At 34.7% G+C, this 19,566-nt stretch overlaps 2 protein-coding genes and 1 long non-coding RNA gene across 5 annotated transcripts in view; 1 reads left to right on the top strand and 2 right to left on the bottom strand.

Annotated features, from left to right (window-relative positions):
* Hers (Histone gene-specific Epigenetic Repressor in late S phase) overlaps positions 1–19,566 on the bottom strand; it is a 172,476-nt gene that overhangs the window by 144,739 nt on the left and 8,171 nt on the right. The gene's annotated exons all lie outside the window — the stretch shown is intronic.
* Positions 6,262–7,415, bottom strand: LOC149487082 (uncharacterized). The gene is made up of 2 exons (XM_089697305.1): positions 6,398–7,415; positions 6,262–6,321 (listed from the first exon to the last, which is right to left on the bottom strand). Exons 1-2 carry the CDS (start codon positions 7,014–7,016, stop codon positions 6,314–6,316), a joined length of 627 nt encoding a protein of 208 aa, XP_089553431.1. The 5' UTR covers positions 7,017–7,415; the 3' UTR covers positions 6,262–6,313.
* On the top strand, positions 7,457–8,766 carry LOC149487081 (uncharacterized). Its single transcript, XR_016315873.1, has 2 exons — positions 7,457–7,910; positions 8,546–8,766. It is a non-coding gene; the product is annotated as an uncharacterized LOC149487081 (long non-coding RNA).

Raw genomic sequence — 19,566 nt, 5'->3', positions numbered from 1 at the left:
TTAAGGTTGAGCATGTTTGATATCCATCCGTCTTACGCTTTTTCGATGGTCACGTGTCTTGACGCGAGTTTAAGATTTATACCCATTACAGAAAAAGTGCTCAACGCCGCTAAAGAAGTTTTCACTTCAAAAATGTTTATGTATGTATTTTTATGGTCAATTCTATATCCCACATATCAAAATAAACGATAATTTTCCTACAGTATAGTAACAATATACCATAAAACAGAAAACCATAAAACATAGACGCTTAACAAAACCTGATATCGATCACGTAAGCCATACAAGTGCATACCTAACCACAAAGCTATTCCATTGACTACAAAATATTCTGTAACTTATTCCCGCTAGAGCCAAACCACGCCAAACGATATAATATAATACCTAAACAAAGAACACAGGTCCCGGAAAACGTACACATTTGTTGTAACTGCGGAAAACGAGCAATAATATTGTACGACTCAAGACAATATACAATAGAAATTGTGGCGGGAAGTAAAATTAAGTGACACGCTCGCTTTATTTACGTCTGTAATGCGATTTGAGATTTTTTATTCGAAAGAAACGTTGCGGGGAACGGATATCAAAAACTGGTTTGCGGATAAATTGAAATGTGATAACTAGCTGAGAAAATACCTGGTTTTTATGTTGATGTGCAGTGAGCGAGTACGTATGTTTGCCAACCATTTAGCAGTTTAGGTATGTTTAGCCGATAAATTTTAAAGTAAGCCGCTTCTTTTACAGCGTATATGAAGATGAAAATGCTATCAATATTTTTACTCATCTGCGTCGATAGCTCATCCTGATTTATACCTTGTTAAATATTAGCCTATACGGCATTGGTAGATATTATTACACGATGCAATTTCAACTCATCATTTTAATTGTTATAATAAACACAAACAATATAAGACAAAGTTTCATTATTATGTGCTCAGGCTGCCATTAACGCGATCTCATTTGTTTACTTTAAAAATTCATTTGAGAATCTTTATGCTAATTGCATTACTGTTTCGTTGTTGGCACAGTTTAATTAGCGAGATTTTTTCCTTACAGAGGCAAACGTGTTAACTGTTATGATATTGAAATCAATTTATGCTATAACACCATTTTTTTAATTACCTGGCGATGCGTAATCATCAATTTTAGGTTATATTGGCAGATTTCGTACGACAAAATCGTTCATTAAGCTTTTGATGTTCATTGCTGGACAAAAGAGTTCGACTAAGATCGATCACTGCATTCAACGGTTATCTCAGTAATGTCGTCTGTTCATCTTGTGGGAGGTCGTCCCTCTCATTTTATCGATCTAATTGTCACAAAAAATACTGATAGCTAACCTAACATTTTTATGAAAGACGGAAACATAGACTGTAAGGACGAAATCAAATTTAACTGAAGAGCGTACCACAATCTGAGAGCGTAGCTAAGGAAACCGTTTCAGTTGGCACTTTCGGCATATTTAAGCTTTGTATAAGGTTTCAAAACGGCGACATCAAACACGGTCACTCAATCATTGACAAGCGTTTGAAGTCACCGTAACAATCTACAATATTTAGTTGAACTATAATACTCTTGACCTCTAATGGGATTAGGGTTTGGGGACTTGGATATAGTTGTGGGATACAGAATGAAGGGTTCGTTCTATGGGACCCTGAAGTATTGTTCGAAACGCGATATCACTGTGTAATTTACTTTATGTACTATATGTTATATGTACAGCTTTATTTGTATAAGTAGGTATGTGAGTATATGGTAAGGTAAATCGTTATGCTTACAAAAATGAAATATGTATAAGCAATTAAGAATTATGCCATATAAAGATTGTACCGTTTTAAAGCTTTCGCTCAGCAGTTTGAAATATGATAAGTTTGATATGTACGAAAAAAATTATGCGTTACATATTTTTCTAAACATCAGAACTAAATTTTTTTAAACTGCTCAGCTCGTAAGTTTTCTTTGGAAAAATTATTACTAAAGCTTTCCCAATATATTTTAAGTTTTAACTATTCTATGTACGATTAATATTATTTTTTATAAATAACTCACCATTATCATGGAGTTTATCGACTCTCACATTAAAAGTATTTTTTAAATATGTAGATATGTACGTTCCTACTATATGATACCTCGACTATTACTCAGTCGATTTAAATAATTCTTATGTTAATATCATGGTATGCGTGACTATTTTTTCTACTTTTATTAAAGCTTGAAAATTTTCGGCGCCATTTCTATACATTTTAAAGATTCATTCTACAAAAAAAACAAAACAATTCAAACGGATTCCAAATTTAAAATGCAATTCAATTTTTTTTTCAGCTGCCACCAATTGAGTCATCCGTGTTAACCCTGTTACAGTTAAAAGCACGTAAATTTTTATTTGCCACTGACATTGAACGGTTTGTAGCCGATGTAGTGCTTACCACCGCAAATTGGCCGGCTTATTCTCGTGGCTGGCGGCCACCGTTATAGAGTTAATTGCCGGACGACCCACACTACAATGTTGCTCTAACTTCATTTAATACAAACACGAACTTAGACTCTAGTCTACGCTGTAATATTGATGTAGGAGTTTCTCTTTTTTTCTGTAGCTGAAATCTGTTGTCCCGACCTCTTTTTTGGTTGGCTAATTTTTGTTATACTGGTCTGTGTTGCTAGTGTAAATTATTTATAATATTTTTTTAAGTTTTTGTCGCGTTACAACTTACAATACAAACTATCGTCGCATGTACTGGAAAAATAGGTAGGTAGGTCTATAAGAATGAATCAAAATTCAATGATTATCAGTAGTTCATGTTAGACGCGCAAATATATACTCTCCTCAGAGTATGATAAAATCAAATGATCCTATATCCTTTGTCTATAAAATATTTATTCGACGGTCAACTAATACATTGTCTACATACGCATTCAATAAACATACACATTGAGGTTCAACGCAAACAACAATCAATTCACAACACGAAAGGTTTTATTTCCGCAACGCATCTTTTATTTAATCGCAAAATCTTGTTAGCAACTATGCACAAGTTTAGATACGAAACATCGTGGTACTTTGTAATCCTGAACACTATCAAAGTTAACTTGTTTCCGAACAAACTTAGCGATAAGTTTATCGATGACCCAACAAGCCAGTCATAAATTGCCTTTCTAAAGTGCGTTCCGACTTGTGAAATAAAAGTTTAAATTATGTAAGTACTTAGCGAAACGTGAACAATTTGTATTCCTGTTATTGACTCTTGTTGACGACGAAAGAAGAAGACAATAAACTTGTGCGTATATAGTTTAATATTTAAAATTACAAAGTGCGTTTGGTAGAATTAATTTTAGTGAGGGAGTGTCCTGCTCAGCGGTTGCGTGGCGAGTCGATGTCGTAGAGGACAGTGGGGTCAATCCGCGGCCAATCGCACGGCGCCGCGACGTGACGCCGCGATGACGCAGTCGCAACGCTCCGTTCTGCACGATTTTGTTGCGGCAACATGCTCCCGGCCTTGGAACGTGCTGGTTCCAACGAACTGTCGACCACGAAGCGAAGAATCAGCTATCTGGTGAAGGAAGCGGACAAATTTTAGTGAACGCCCGACGCACGATGCCGTCTGCAGTACGAATGTCGGCCACTCGTGCTACTCCATCCTTCCCCGGATATGTCGCGTGGATGCGCCCCAAGCTCCACTTCAACGGCGGCAATCGGTCGTCCTTAATGAGAACGAGCGTGTTCTCCTTGAGCTCCCCCTTGTGCTGGTGCCATCTGGTTCGCGTTTGCATCTCGGAGACATACTCTTTGGACCAACGATTCCAAAAGTGCTGGCGTATTTGTTCCACCCTCTGGAACCTCGGGAGACGAAGCTCAGGCACGTCGTATAGCAGCTCAGCCGTTACAGGTGCAGTCAGCGGACGACCAACCAGGAAATGTGCAGGGCTAAGTGGAAGGAAATCATTGGGATCTGTGGAAAGATGGGTCAAAGGACGGGAGTTCAGGACAGCTTCAACCTGGGTCAATACTGTGCTAAACTCCTCGAACGTTAGATGTGCGTTACCTACTACACGTTTGAGATGGTGCTTGCAGCTTTTTACCCCAGCTTCCCACAATCCCCCGAAATGACTAGCGTAAAAAGGTATCATTTTAAAATTAATATTTTGCGAAGTTGCATATGCTTTAATTTCATCAGAACAGGTAGCTAAAAATTTTTTGAACTCATTCATGAGACCGACAAAATTCTTCCCATTGTCAGAAAAGATAGTCACGGGTTTACCTCGCCGCGATATAAAACGTTTCAAAGCTAATAGATATGATTCCGACGATAGATCGCTAACAAGTTCCAAGTGAACCGCGCGTGTAACAAAACATATAAATAAGCATATGTACGATTTTTGTAACTTAGCACCTCTGCCTTTACGATTCAACGTGAACACTGGGCCAGCGTAGTCGACACCACAACGTATAAACGGATAACCTGGGTCCAGACGCTCCTGCGGTAGATTTCCCATAATAGGCGCGACCGTAGTCGGTTGTAGTCGTGCGCAGCGCATGCACGAATGTACCACCTTCCTAGCGAGGTTTCTGCCGCCGACCGGCCACCACATCTCTCTGATCGTAAACAGTAGAAGCTGTGGCCCGGCGTGGAGTAAACGTTCATGCTCGAACCGAAAAAGCAAAAGTGAAAAATGATGATTAGCTGCGATTAAAATAGGAAATTTTTTATTAAAACTAAAATTTGGCGAATTTTGAATACGCCCACCTACACGAATTAAATTATTATTTGCGTCAAAGAATACATTTAATTTAGAAATTTGATTGTAGCCTGATATATTCGTTATATTTTTATTATTTTTAAGCGCATAGTAAATATCGGGAAACGATTCCTGTTGACTCAACTTTGCTAACGTTAATTCAGCACGATTTAATTCCTCGACTGATAATAAACCTGTCCACTTATTAGTTTTATTTCGCGCGTTATTAATAAAACGTAATACATAAGCAGCTGCGCGTTTAAGTCTATTATATTGTGAAAATCGAGAAAAATAATTAAATTATCGTTTAAATTATTACTTATGTGACAACAAATATTTGTAGATTTAATTTCCGGTAAATCTGAATTAATTAATTTGGAATGTTTTAATTCGGGCAATTCAAAACGTACATTATGTAAAAATAACGGACCCTCCCACCATAAAGATGAGGAGCTAAGCGCTTCTAGACTTTGCCCGCGTGAGACTAAATCGGCTGGATTATCCTTGCCTGCGACGTGACGCCATGGATGTTCCTTGGTCAGCTCGTGAATCTCTGCCGTCCTATTTTGAACATAAGGTTTTAATAAATTAATAGGCATACCTAACCAACCTAAAACGATAGTTGAATCTGTCCAAAATACAATTTTATCAAAATTTGAACGCAGTGATCCAATAAGCTTATAATATAATCGTGCACCTAACAACGCACCACACAACTCTAATCTAGGTATAGTTGTAGGTTTAGTCGGCGCGATCTTACCCTTCGAACATATCAAGCGCACTGTGACATCAGCTGTTGCATTGATCGTACGAGCGTATGCGCAAGCTCCGTACGCGACCTGTGAAGCATCGGTAAATATATGTAGTTCGGTTCGCACTGGATCAATGCACATAACGTGACGCGGTATTCGTAAACTGCTAAGAAAAGATAATCCATTTATAAACTTATCCCATATTTGCGAAATTTCGTTAGGAACCGATTCATCCCACGTCAATTTTAACAACCAACATCTTTGTAATAAATGCTTTGCGATAGTAATAAACGGACTCAATAATCCTAGCGGATCGTATATTTGTGAAGCACACGATAAAATAATACGTTTTGTCACTACTTCACTCTTTTGTATAATTTGCGTAAAATAATAAATATAATCATCGAGACTATTCCATCCGATACCTAAAGTTTTATTGTTACAAGTTTTATTCAGTAAACATAGATCGTGTGTTTGCGATTCATTAACGCTAGGCGTAATTAAATTTAAATTATGACTAAAAATCCATTTTCGTAATTTAATACATGCTGAATCTAAAAGACTACTAGTTTCTTTACAAATATTTTCTAATTCGGATATAGAATTCGATGAAACTATGAGATCGTCAACGTAAAAACAATTATTAATAGTATCGGCTACATACGGAATATTCGAGTGTTTGGCTAATTCCTTTAAACACCTACAACTTAGATACGGTGCGGATGCCGTTCCGTACGTCACGGTGTTGAGTCGGTACACCCTCGGCGGCTCTGAGGGATCATCCCGCCACAAGATCAGCTGCAGGTCACGCTGATCTTCAGCAATATTCAATTGCCTGTAAAATTTTTCAATGTCAGCGCATGCAACATACCTATTCTCGCGAAAACGTAATAAAATAGAAATCAAGTCACCTTGAATAGCAGGTCCAATCATTTGTATGTCGTTTAATGATACGCCGGAACTAGACTTCATACTCGCATCAAAAACTACGCGTAATTTAGTTGTGGTGGCGTGCTCCCTAAACACACCATGATGCGGTAGGAAATAGTGCGGATTTCCATACGTATTGACGAGACTCATATGACCTAAATTAATATACTCCTGTATAAAATCAGAATACATCTTTTTATAATTAGTATTTTGCTGAAGACGTTTCTCTAACGCGTAAAAACGACGTTCAGCTTGTGCGCGTGTATTACCTAATAACTCAGGTGATTGTTTCAACGGAATTGAAACACAGAAACGACCATCGGAAAGTCGACGTGTTGTGCGAATAAAATGTTCCTCACAAGCAATATTATCTTCGCTCGATAATTGCTGTAATTTATTGCTAGGCGCGGATAATTCTTCTAATTCCCAGAAATTCCTAACTAACTTATCGAGTGAATCATCTTCCGTGGATAACGTCGAATAATTACAATTAATATGTGATAATTTTTTATTACTAGTATACGGAAAAGATTTAATTGCACCTGACACTATCCAACCTAATTTGGTGTTTTGAAGGAAAGGACCACTTTTCAGGCGCATTTTTCCTTCAGTTATTAATTCCCAAAATAAATCAGCACCGATCAGTAAATCAATAGGTTGACTTTCGTAAAAATTGGGATCAGCTAACAATAAATTGTGAGGAATATTAAATTGATTTAAATTAACCGTGGTTGTAGGCAATTTTGATGTAATTTGGGGCAAAATCAAACATTGAAAACGGGCAGTGAAGCTCCCGTCGCGCGATTTAATTTCAATGTTACAAGATTGCGAACATTGCGTAATAGAATTACCTACACCGTGAATATGTTGAGTGGACTGTAATATTCGTATATTTAATTTATTTGCAAACGATTGCGTTATAAAGGATCGCTCGCTTCCGCTATCTAGAACTGCGCGTGCGCAATAATACTCACCCGATTCATTATATACTTCAACTATCGCCGTTGACAATATGACAATCTGTTGTGAATAATTGTCATCCTTTGTATGCATAACGGTTTGTGCGTGATTAATACATTGAAGTTGCATGTGTGCGTTATCTACTGAAACCACTGAAACGGGATGCGTATTAGTAAGCGAGGGGTGCTCGTACGTAGTTAACGTCACTGTATTTTGTTTAATTGGTGATAATTTTATTGCATCACAAAGTAAACTATTGTGCTTTTGTTCACACTTTCTACACGGACCAAAAAGACAAGTACCAACTAAATGACCTGGGCGCATACAATTAATGCATAAGTTTTTATCATTTATGAAATTAACCCTATGTTGCGGAGATAAGTCGAGAAACTTCTGGCATGAATACAGCTGATGCCTTTCGTTACATAGCAAACATGACTTGTAATGGCTGCGCGACTTATTGGATTGCGATTTAGATTGTTTGTTATCCGAAACTATGTTGCAATGAATTTTGGATGATGAATTTTTATTTTGGTAAGTAGAAAATTTATTTGAGTTATTTGAAATACTAGGTTTATTGTGATTTACGGATAGTGTAGTTAATAAATCGGCTTTTTCTTTAATAAATTCTAATAAATCGTTTAGTTTAATAATTTTGTCCTTATGTAATTTATAAAATGTGTTTTTAAATTGTTCCCACTCGCGTTCAGTGGTAGGATCTAACTTTGAAACTACGATATAAATAATCAAAGTGTCCCAGTATTCCGTGGGTTCTCCTAAGATTTTAAGAATACGTAAATTTTTTTAAAACTGTATCAATTAAATTGTGTAATTGAATAGCCGATTCTCTTGAGACGTTTTGAAGTGAAAATATTGCCTTAATGTGACTTTGCACTATCAAACGCGTGTTATTAAAACGGTGTAATAAAAGCTCCCATGCAACCATATAATTTTCGGATGAAAATTCTACGTTTTCTATAACGATTTTGGCATCGCCTTTTAAACTCGCCTTTAAATAATGGAATTTTTGAACCGGTGGTATTGTTTTCGAATTATGAATTAAGGATGAAAACGTATCGCGAAATTCTACCCAGTGTTCATGTGAACCGTCAAAGCTAGGTACAGAAATAGTCGGTAATTTTACTGAATCGTTATTAAAATTGTTACAGGTCGTATGGTCGTGCGCTAAGGAACAGTCAATGGATTTATTAGATCTATCCTCGGAATTATCTGGGTTTACCATGCAGTCCAGCATCGCCAGGACAACATAATATTCCCTCTCAAACTCTACGCGTGATTCTATGAGTTTATCCGTTTCTGACTCCGGGACAAGATCTTCGATTTTACTTTGTACTTGGTTGAAATCGTTCATTAAACTTTGTGCACCTGGTATACGTAATTTTAGTTCTGCCCTTTGATGTGTATCAAGATCCACGTTTTCAAAAGACGAAACATATTTCTTAAAATTCGTTAACCTGCATTTGATTAACCCCCTTTTTTTCCTCAAATCCTTAAGCTCCTTTTGCTCAGAAAGAGACATAATGACTGAAGTAAAAAGCTACAAGTACTTACGTGCCACGTGAAGCAGATTCTTCGGTTGCGTAAAAGCACGTGAGGAGGCAAGCAACACCAAAAGCTCTGGAATATACAAAGCACAGTATCACTCAGATGAAGCTTTACAGGGTTGGATAAATTAGCTGGCCGTCTTACCAAACTGCACTGTAATTTTGCTACTTCTTCGCCGATTGCGTCTCCAAAATCCAGGATGTGATCCGGTGTCGAAGGTCCAGAAAATGTTGATGACGAAAGAAGAAGACAATAAACTTGTGCGTATATAGTTTAATATTTAAAATTACAAAGTGCGTTTGGTAGAATTAATTTTAGTGAGGGAGTGTCCTGCTCAGCGGTTGCGTGGCGAGTCGATGTCGTAGAGGACAGTGGGGTCAATCCGCGGCCAATCGCACGGCGCCGCGACGTGACGCCGCGATGACGCAGTCGCAACGCTCCGTTCTGCACGATTTTGTTGCGGCAACAACTCTTAACCTTTTGAGTAATTAGTATGAATTAGGAGTGGTTAATGGTAAATAATTAAAGCTTGGTAGTCTACGAATAAATAACAAGTCAGACTTGTTGTTGCTGAATGTTTGTTTAATAATTATTTACTGGACAAATTATCGCACAAGTAGGAATAATAACATGCGGAATCTCTTGTGTTTTCGTATTAGGTAAAATAACAAACTTACAAAATATAGGTTGTAAATAGGATGCCCTAATAAGAGTTAGTAATAGGAAAATTACAACAATTGGGTATAAATTACGTTACAACATTAACAATATTTACATTTTTAAATAAGCTAGGACTTACTTATTGATTTTAAATTCTTGATGATTTTAAAAATCTGTCATTCTATCTATTTATTTATCTATTCTATCTATTATCTGACATCTAAAGCACTAAAACATTTCAAATCACATCATTAAGCCCTCCTAATAACATAAAAGACAAAATACGCACGCACATCGCTACGGAAAACTTCGAGTATAATAAGTCATAGCCTCAAAAACTTTGCTAATGTCAATATACTTATGACAACTTTTAAGATGACGTAAGCTAATGTAGGCAGCTGACGTCACGGCCTTGTTCAACAAACCATTATAATCTGGAGGCCGATTGTCTCGCAACCAATGCCGTTTTATTTCATTACCAACTTGTTTTACCGACTATCTAATTCTTCACAGATCTATAAAATAAAGGCTTGGAAAATGAAAGTTATTTCGTAATCATGATGGTCTTTAAGTACTATTTCATTATTGTGACCTTTCAAACACTTTATAGAGATCTGAATACGGTACCAAATTTGATCGGTAATCAAATGAAATCCGTTTGATAGTGCTTATCTCTATGTGATACAATTCAGGTATTAAATATTTTTCTTAAATAACGTAGGTATAATACGCAATTTTTATCTTGTTTTGGTTATCCACACTCACTAAATAAAGAAAAAATAAAAATATTTTTTAGAAATGGATATTGGACAGCTATCATAATAATGGTATAAAGTACGCTCTTTTTACAACTCGTAAGTTCGTAAATCAGGCGTGTGACGTCAACCTTATGACTTATTAAGGTGCACTCACACACATCAGTCACCGTCAAGTCACCGATGACTGATCGGTGACGGTTCGTGTACGTATCCACAAACACCAGTCACCGTCATGTTGTCCGTCAGTCACGTCGCCGGTTTGACTGAATCATTGAACACATACATCAGGTTAGTCAGTGATTAGACGTGTGTCAACTGTCACGCTAGAGAACAGATACTGCCCTGACGGATAAAATGCCACGTTTCATTGACGGTAGCACGACGCTGACTGAACTGAGACGTGACGGCACCGGGTGAGTGGGGATAAAAGTATGATACATGTATGGAAAGATTATTTGACGTGCCTGACCGGTGACGTCACTGATAGATTTCGTGCCGGCGACTGTCGTGTGGGAACAGAGTCATACTAGAACTATTGATACATATTTTTTTTTAATCCTGTCCGGTGACGTGCCGTGACGGTGACTGATGTGTGTGAGTGCACCCTTAGTCAAGTTAAATTTTTTATGTAAATTAAAAAGATAATCAAAATTTTAAATCAGTACAAAATTAATAAATTAAATGTTTAATACACGTGTTTTACACGAAATAGGTAAATTTAAATAGGTACATAAATACATAATCTGGTGGTCGAACTATAATGTGTCAATTTTGTGGTTCAGATAATATGTAGTTACTTGAAAGTTCAAAAAAATGCTAAGATATTTAAATATAAGTTAAGGTGAAGGTAATAAAGTGTATAAGTGACATGATGTTTGCGTTTCGATGACATAAATACCCTATAACTTTTAATTATGCAAATATAAAATAAAATGTACATTTATTAATACATTCAGTTATTATAGAACCTAAATTGAATATAAATATTAATGTTTAGCTCTTTAGAATTAGTTTTATTAAACTCGCTCTAGCAGGTAGAGCAAATCGTGTTGCTTTCCGATCCTGACACGATGCTATTACGGTCATAGTATGATACGTTGTAGTGCGTACAGTCCTTAAGTCCTATAAAATACCATTTCTATTCATTATATATTCCTTGTACTTCATACGTAATTTAAAAACCCGTTGGTTTTCAAGTGACAATTTGAGTCAGTAATCCAATTAAGGCCGCAGATAGCGAGTGTGCAAACATACACTTAATATATAAGTTATGCCTCTTAACATGAAATTAACCCTTATAATGAAAACCACATCACGCTCACTTAAGTTAATTTAGTCCATAAAATGTGCATAATTGCTTTTAAACACGTTGCCTATATTTGTATTACATTTTATATGTGCCTTTTTAATTTTAATACCCTCTCTCTCAGCGGTTGGTAATAGCATATTATTTTGTCGATAAATCAAAATGTTTACAGCAATTACATTTTTATTGAATTGCATTTTTAGTACACAATTTTTTTATTGAAAGATAGAATAAAAAATAAAAGTTTTGGTTGTATGCTGTAACTTAAATATTTATTCTTCAATTAATATTTTATTAGACAAAATATTAAATATTTTTTTATAAAGAATATTTTTTTTTTAATTCAGGCCATTTTATTTTTTATAAGCAAAAAGCTACTAAGAAAAAAAAATACTATCATGTCAAAATAAATCTTGAAGGTTTATTTACCAGCTAATAAATAAAAGCAAGTCTATACAATAAGACATAGATCAACGCAAGCCCTCTAAAACTAGATGTAATACGGTCGAAGATAATATCGTAATATCTATTATGTATAAGATACTGGCAATAGTAATAAATCTTCACTTTGCTAAAGGCAATCTATTCGATCTGGTACAAGCCCTAACATCATTCATTGATTGTCGAACCCATAAACAATACTTAATCGACACTAAACTCAATACGGCAGTTAATTATTGTACATGTAATATCTATAGGTACTTAATATTATAAAGCTGAAGAGTTTGTTTGTTTGTTTGAACGCGCTAATCTCAGAAAATACTGGTCCGATTTGAAAAATTATTTCAGTGTTAGATAGCCCATTTATCGAGGAAGGCTATAATATAGGCTAACTATATCATTACGCTAAGACCAACAGGAGCGGAGCCACGCGGGTGAAACCGCGGAGCGAAGCTAGTTGTACAAATAATATAATTGTATATTAAAATGCGGTGTGGTGATAATTAGTGTTATTACGAGTTTTGATAAAGGTTAATTATGAGTTTTCTACACGTGTCTGGAGTTAAAGAGATTAGATTCAAAGCGATCTATAAATATACTAATTATACTGTGCCGTCGTTTGGAGTCAAGTGCGGACAAATTATTATTATAATGAATAAGGAATACATATATAGCGTATTCAGATATTTGAACACTCCCACGTAAGATGTAATAATTGAAAACACATTACACATATTTATATGACTAACCTATTTTGTATGAATATTATATTATCGTATTATTTATTTTCAATTGGTAGTAAAAGAGTAAGAAACTAGTGATTTATCGCGAAATATTATGAAATGTGTAAGGACTGTTCGGTTTTGTCAGAATTTTATTGTTATGTTGCTCAAGATTTTCTCGATAGCGCACAATTTTCTACATATTTTCAGTATAAGATAAATTTTGCTCCGGAAAATTTATACCTGTAACCTGGATATTGAATTTACACTCAAGATAATGTGAATATTTTTGAATGAAAGTGTTATTTTCTATAGGTTAGTTTTTTAACTTTTCTAAAGAGTAGATAAACTTATCCATTTGTAAGTGGAATAGGGCAAATATTATTTCGTAAGCAAAGAATACTTAATAGTAGCTAACGCTACCGTAAGTGTTAAAACTTAGTATGATTTCCATACTAAGTTTTAAGTTTAAGTCAGTCCTAGAAAACGAAGGCAAGAAGATCAAACTACGTGAGATTATCTCAAAGACAACAAACAAAGGTATTTTCAACTTCGCTCAAACGTAACTCATAAATGCTGATGCATGGAATTTTCACATTAAAATCGACAAGAGCCATAAATTATATATAAGGAGTACGTTTACCATATGAGTCAATTATTCTTGCGGATATTCGAGAGCCTATATCTATTTCGTTTATAGTTTAATGAAGACGCTTCGACGTCTGTATAATTAAGCAATCAACGTTCAGTCTTGCACGGGACTATAAATAAATTCTTATTATGTTATAAATAACCGGGCAAATTGACGTCGCTTTAGAGATATTATCGATGAATATTTTTGCCCTTAATCTTGTTTGCGTGTTGAATTATCTTTAAGTAATTGATTTCTAGGTATTCTGTTAATAAAGAACAATTTATGAAACGTTATTTTCTATTTATATAACATATTATCTTTCCCAATTATCAGTTGATATTACAATTACTATTTTTACATCTGCCGATTTGTCCGGTCTTTCAAGTAGTTTAACTGTATTGATAAAATTATGTAAATACATAAAAAAAAATGTTTGACATCATTTTATTAGGTGTAAAATAGCAATTCAATCAATTTCAATTCATGTGAATGAATGGTGTTTAAATTAATTCATTCGAGTAAATATTGTGAATGAAGCCAATGATCAAGTGATTTATATAATTACACAATCACAGAGTATTAAAGGCCAATTGAAAGCCATGCTAAGCTTGTTTATGTAATTTCCGCTTAAATGCTATCGTATCTCGAAACCGTACAAAGTATACATCGCTTTGATCATCTGCCGATTTTCCCACAACGATTTCTCTTTAGCTATGAACAGTTAATTAATTTTGAATTCTTTTCCAAGAAATCTTGGTTTGCGATCTTCGTTCTTGTTAAGTCTCTAAGTGCAGTTGATAACTTTTGATTGGGACGCTGGGGATCTTCAGAGTTTCACAATGTAATAAAGAAACGGAAAATGGTTCCTCTTTCAGGACTTTTCTGCATTCCGTTGTAAGATACGATGAATCTATTTTTGTCTAGAGCAGGAATTAGGAATCGAACTCACGCCAACATTGATTTCTGCACTTCTGTTAGATTTTCCGTGATAAATATCCCGTTTCATTGTTACCACTACTATTTTAATGGCTATGTTACAAGCAAAGTCGTTTATTTTACTACGTAAAGTTTAATTTCTTACTTTGAAAGAAACATTACTCTTTGTAACAATAATAAGCATGTAATAAAGTAATATTTATAGTAAAAATAAACCAGCATGATTTTTTGGCTTTCAAAAGCACACAATTTACGGTGAAAATAAAACTGGCAGTTGCGAAGTTTTATTAAGTTACTCTTTTCTCTATACGGTGCGGGAAAATTAATAAAGCAATTTGCTTTTCATTCAGCAAACAACCTGTTTTAATATTGTCCAAAGTGAACAATATATCATGAAGTTATTAAAATACATTTACAATTACTTAAATACGCTACAGCAGTTACGTTCTAGGTAATTATTACTTATAGCTTGTGATTCCCCGAAAAAGTTAAAGACTTAATTGTATAAACACGACATTCCTATTTACTTATGACATTTATATATCCCTTAATTATAGTTTCCACCTTTAGTTTATTTCACAATAAATTCTTACGAAATAATTACATACGTACCTACATTATATTATCTACTAGCGACCCGCCCCGGCTTCGCACGGGTTCAATAGTGGCCGGCCGGTACCGCCGCAAACGCTACGTCCCGCAATTTTTTAATCTGTAATATCTTCGAAAATATTCACTTAAATCATACGGTGTAACGGGCCATATAGATCTATATTAAATGAACAATGTATTCAAGGTATTTAATTGGTTAAGGATTAATGCTGTATTGGTTAAAATCGCTTCGAAAATTAACCATTATTTGTTGTAAAAAGTAAATGACAAAAAAAAGTTATTCTGGGTTATCCATAAGAGATAGACATATACCATCACGGACTTTTCTGTAGACCTTTTCAATGTGTACAATACTTAGTACATTATTTTGATAAAATTCGTAGGGTTCAGCCTGCGTTTGCAATGTAAGCGGAAAAAATGTAATTATTTACGACATCACATTAGAAACCTCAAAAATAACAGTACTTCTCCACTATTTAATGGATGTTATTATACACATAAACCTTCCTCTTGAATCACTCTATCTATTAAAAAAACCGCATCAAAATCCGTTGCGTAGTTTCAAAGATTTAAGCGTACAAAGGGACATAGGGAAATAGGGACAGAGAAAGCGACTTTGTTTTATACTATGTAGTGATGATTTACGTACCCGACTAATGAAAGATAGTTTGATACTGACATTGATACAAAAATTTGTATTCACAATTTTCTTCTATTGCATTTTTTAGAATTCATTGCAGAGAACGAATAAAATTCCTTATAACGAAAACGGGCAGCTCAATCATAACATAGAATCAAGTTACCACCTTAATTACATCGTTTCGGAGTTGGAAGAAGAATTGAATGCGCCCGACGATTGATATTACTGGTCAGTATTGTCAAACGTTTGCCCGACAATAAAACATAGATAGTCAATATCGAATCGCAGTGAGTCAGCAAATAAAGCGTCGATAAAATACAGTTAATGTTTGAGTTGGAGTCCGACAAACAGTTTCGAAGTGACAAACGAGGTAGAGAGATTTGCCCGGCGGTTTCGAATAACTGAAACTTAAAGCCAATTCGCTTCAAACGTGTTAGTTCATTCAAACTTTGCTATCGACTTTCTTTTAAATAGCGATGCTTTCGTGCCAGTAATGAGTAAATCAACACATAGAGCATTTTACGTTGTTTCTTAAATATGCCACTGAATTAAAATAAAGTTATTAGTATAATTGATTAATCCTTATGATGATAAGATTAAAAACTTCTTGTTTTAAAAAATGATACGTAAATACCAGTTTGAACTAGAATTTAAATCAATATTCGACGAAGCAGACAGAATCGATCGCCTTTTATCAATATCTGGGATCAAATTTCACTTCACGGTTGTTTTATTTTTTATTCTCTTGTTATTTTAAAATTTAAGGGTTCTTGGAACACTTCCTTATGATATAATATGATAAGGAAGTCTTAAAATATATCGTTACCATATTACAGTGAAACTTGGTTAAGTGGGACCTGGATAAGTGAGAAACCTCCATAACTGGAACTCATGCCGAGGTCCCAACACTTTAGCACTGAATTACCTCTGTTAGTGGGACGAGCTAAACCTCTATATCTGGGATTTGTTCTTTCGATTTATCATCATAGTTACCTCTATAACTGAGACAGCAAGTAAATTTTACATGCATAAACCTCTGTAACTGAGATAACATTGTTTGTTTACTCATTCTTATTCAACCCACATATTCCACACGTAATTCCAAGTACGTAAGTACAAATTTTGAGCTTTCAATTACAAACAGTTTTAGTTTCGCTTTACTATCATACAGATGTTTATTTGAAAAATGTCAAAACGAAAGCTACAATCGTTATCACCCCTCTGTAAATGAGACAGATATTTATTTATACCTGTATATCTGAGACACTGGGTAAGTGGAATACCTCTATAAGTGAAACGACATTACAGGTCCCTTGATGTCTCACTTAACCAGGTTTCACTGTATCTACAAAAGCTTATTGTTTCTAGACGTTGCACTTTTGATTTAAGTAAATATTTTATTTAGCACTTATATAGCTTTTATAGCTATCTATGCTAAGCTTTCTGCTCTAGCCAAGATATAGTATTTTTACAAGCTCATACAATTTTCCATGCTTTCAGTATTTCCCTTTTCTCTTCAGGTAATCAGGTTCTAAATCTAACTCTTTCTTATCTTTTCGCTTTTAAATAGCCTGATTCGCTAGAAACGATCAGATTAAATTTTGCAATGTATAACGATAGCCATCATTTGAATTATTTCAAAGTCTAAATCTAGTTATAACATAAAGACAATACAGAAAAAGTGATGCATCGTATCTCCCCTCGATCAAAATGTGCCTAAATCTGAAACCGGAAGACTAAAGACGTTGAGAAGTATTAAACAATTACAAACTTATGCAGCAGATTAATATCGGAAGATAATCTGAAAGCCGTCAAGCCACCGTTTGATCAACGACGTAAACTTTCTCAATGATACCTCATAAATTTCCAAAGAGCCCGCAAATTTTAAACTTAAAGCTTTATAACGATGAATAAAATGTGTCGGGAGTATATGAAGTTTTCTTGTTAACTTTTCATTAATTGCCCGAGGCCGGTCTGAATAAAATACACTTGGCTTTGCGGAATGCGGTTCAAACTGCGACTATGCATATAATGTGACAATAAATGAAAGTCATCGTAAGGATTACAATTGGACTATAGTTTGCATATTTATGAAGTCTATAATAATAAGTTCATAATACTAACAATTATTAATTTTTCCGCCTCCTTGGTACAGTGGTTGACGCATGAGCGTAGGACCGAGGGGACCTGGGTTCGATTCCCGGTGGAGACGAAGAAAAAAAAAATGTCTCGGTCTGGCAGGACATAGAAGGCTGACCACCTACTTGTCCCTAAAGAAAATCGATCAGTGAAACAGATGTATGAATAATGCATCTGCCCCTTACCCCACTAGGGGACACGAGACTTCACTCCACACTAACAATTATATGGCTTGAAAATAATTTACATTCGGTTTAAATTCGAAATATATCGTGAGATCTAAAATAAACCTATGAGGAAGTCAGCGCTTCACTCTTCCTTATTAGTTAATCATTGTAAAAATAGCTAGATTGAATAAAGCCAACTTCATAAGCTGAATTATAGTTTTGGCGGAATTTGCTAAAAGCTTGTACCAAAAACTATTTACAGACTCAATGTTTGGACCACATTCCTAAAAGTTTGTATAGAAGTTAGTAACGAATTTGCTTTATGCTGTTAATAACTTTAAAATAAATCTACTTGAAATTTTGAAACGTATAAATTAATTAATTTGTGTTAATTTTTGTTACATATTTTTTATCATTTTATAAGTACTAATTTTAAAGTTTAATTAATTTAATTGACGCGAAAATGTTAAGTAGATACAAAAAAAAATTGTTGTTTGTTAATGTAATTGCAGGTACACATAAAACATTTTATTCAAAGTGTAAGATCCTGAAACAAAGATTTATTATTTAAAGCTTTTACGGACTCTAATGAGTAAATTACTAAGTCTAAAGAAGGTAATATGATACCAAAATATTTGCTCAAACAATTTTTTCACGGTGACAACGTTAATAAAACCGCAAATACAAAAGTAAAACAATAAAAACGCAATCTATAAAGCAAAGGTAAATAGTTATAAAAGGGAATAGCTACACCAAACTCGATTGTCGTACAAACGAGTATGAAAATAAAACGCGTAAAACGCGATCGGAACTCTTGTCTTTTAGCGCCGAGAGTTTTAACTCTTCAGATTTATTTTAAGGGCAACGGTGGGGAAAAGGCATTAAAGTTTACAACAAAGCATCAACAAGTTAGCCGCGAAATAGAATGCTCAGTTTGTGTCTGTGCGCGACAAATAAGAGGTTGATATACGGCGTTTATGCCAACATAAATACAATTAAATTGTTCGCTTATTGTTGACAATTACTGAATTTAATGAGGCTATATACCTACCTGTATAGGTGTGTGTTTACATCCCGTGTTTGCCGTCTATGCTAAGAGCCGGTGTAATAATCGTTAGCAATATTGTTTTCAAGGCAATGAAGCTTCTAGTATCTTGTAACATGTTGTTCTTAATGGTTGAATTAAATGAACGCAACACCTTGAACGTATACTTCTACTAAATCTACGTCTTTTACAATTTAGTTGTTCACTTACATGCATATAAAATGTTAAAAGCAGGGGAGGGATTTTGAAAGAGAATGAGTGCTAGTGTAAGCAACACATGTAATTAATTCTAAGCTACAAAGAAAGCTCGAGTAAACTACGTTGTCTGGCATTTTAATGTCTATTCTTAAGTATTTAAACAAAATACACAAATGGTGGATTGCATTCTTGACTATTGTGTTTTAGCGGGTATTTTAAACTCTACCTACTCGTCGTTTTTTTTTATGCTTTTTTAAGCTGTATACTATCTATATTGGTACGTGCTAATATGTAAAATTATAGGTTTAACCAACTAAATAAAGCTATTATTACTCACTAAAGAAATCTCTGATTCTTCTGTTGAAA

The sequence above is a fragment of the Colias philodice genome, chromosome 7 (assembly GCF_061535455.1).
Source record: "Colias philodice isolate Cphi_HAF_F1 chromosome 7, ilColPhil1 Martin Lab GWU primary, whole genome shotgun sequence".
NCBI classification, from domain to species: Eukaryota; Metazoa; Arthropoda; class Insecta; order Lepidoptera; family Pieridae; genus Colias; species Colias philodice.
The sequence above is the reverse complement of the archived record's forward strand: the minus strand, read 5'-3'. Positions and strand labels throughout refer to the sequence as shown.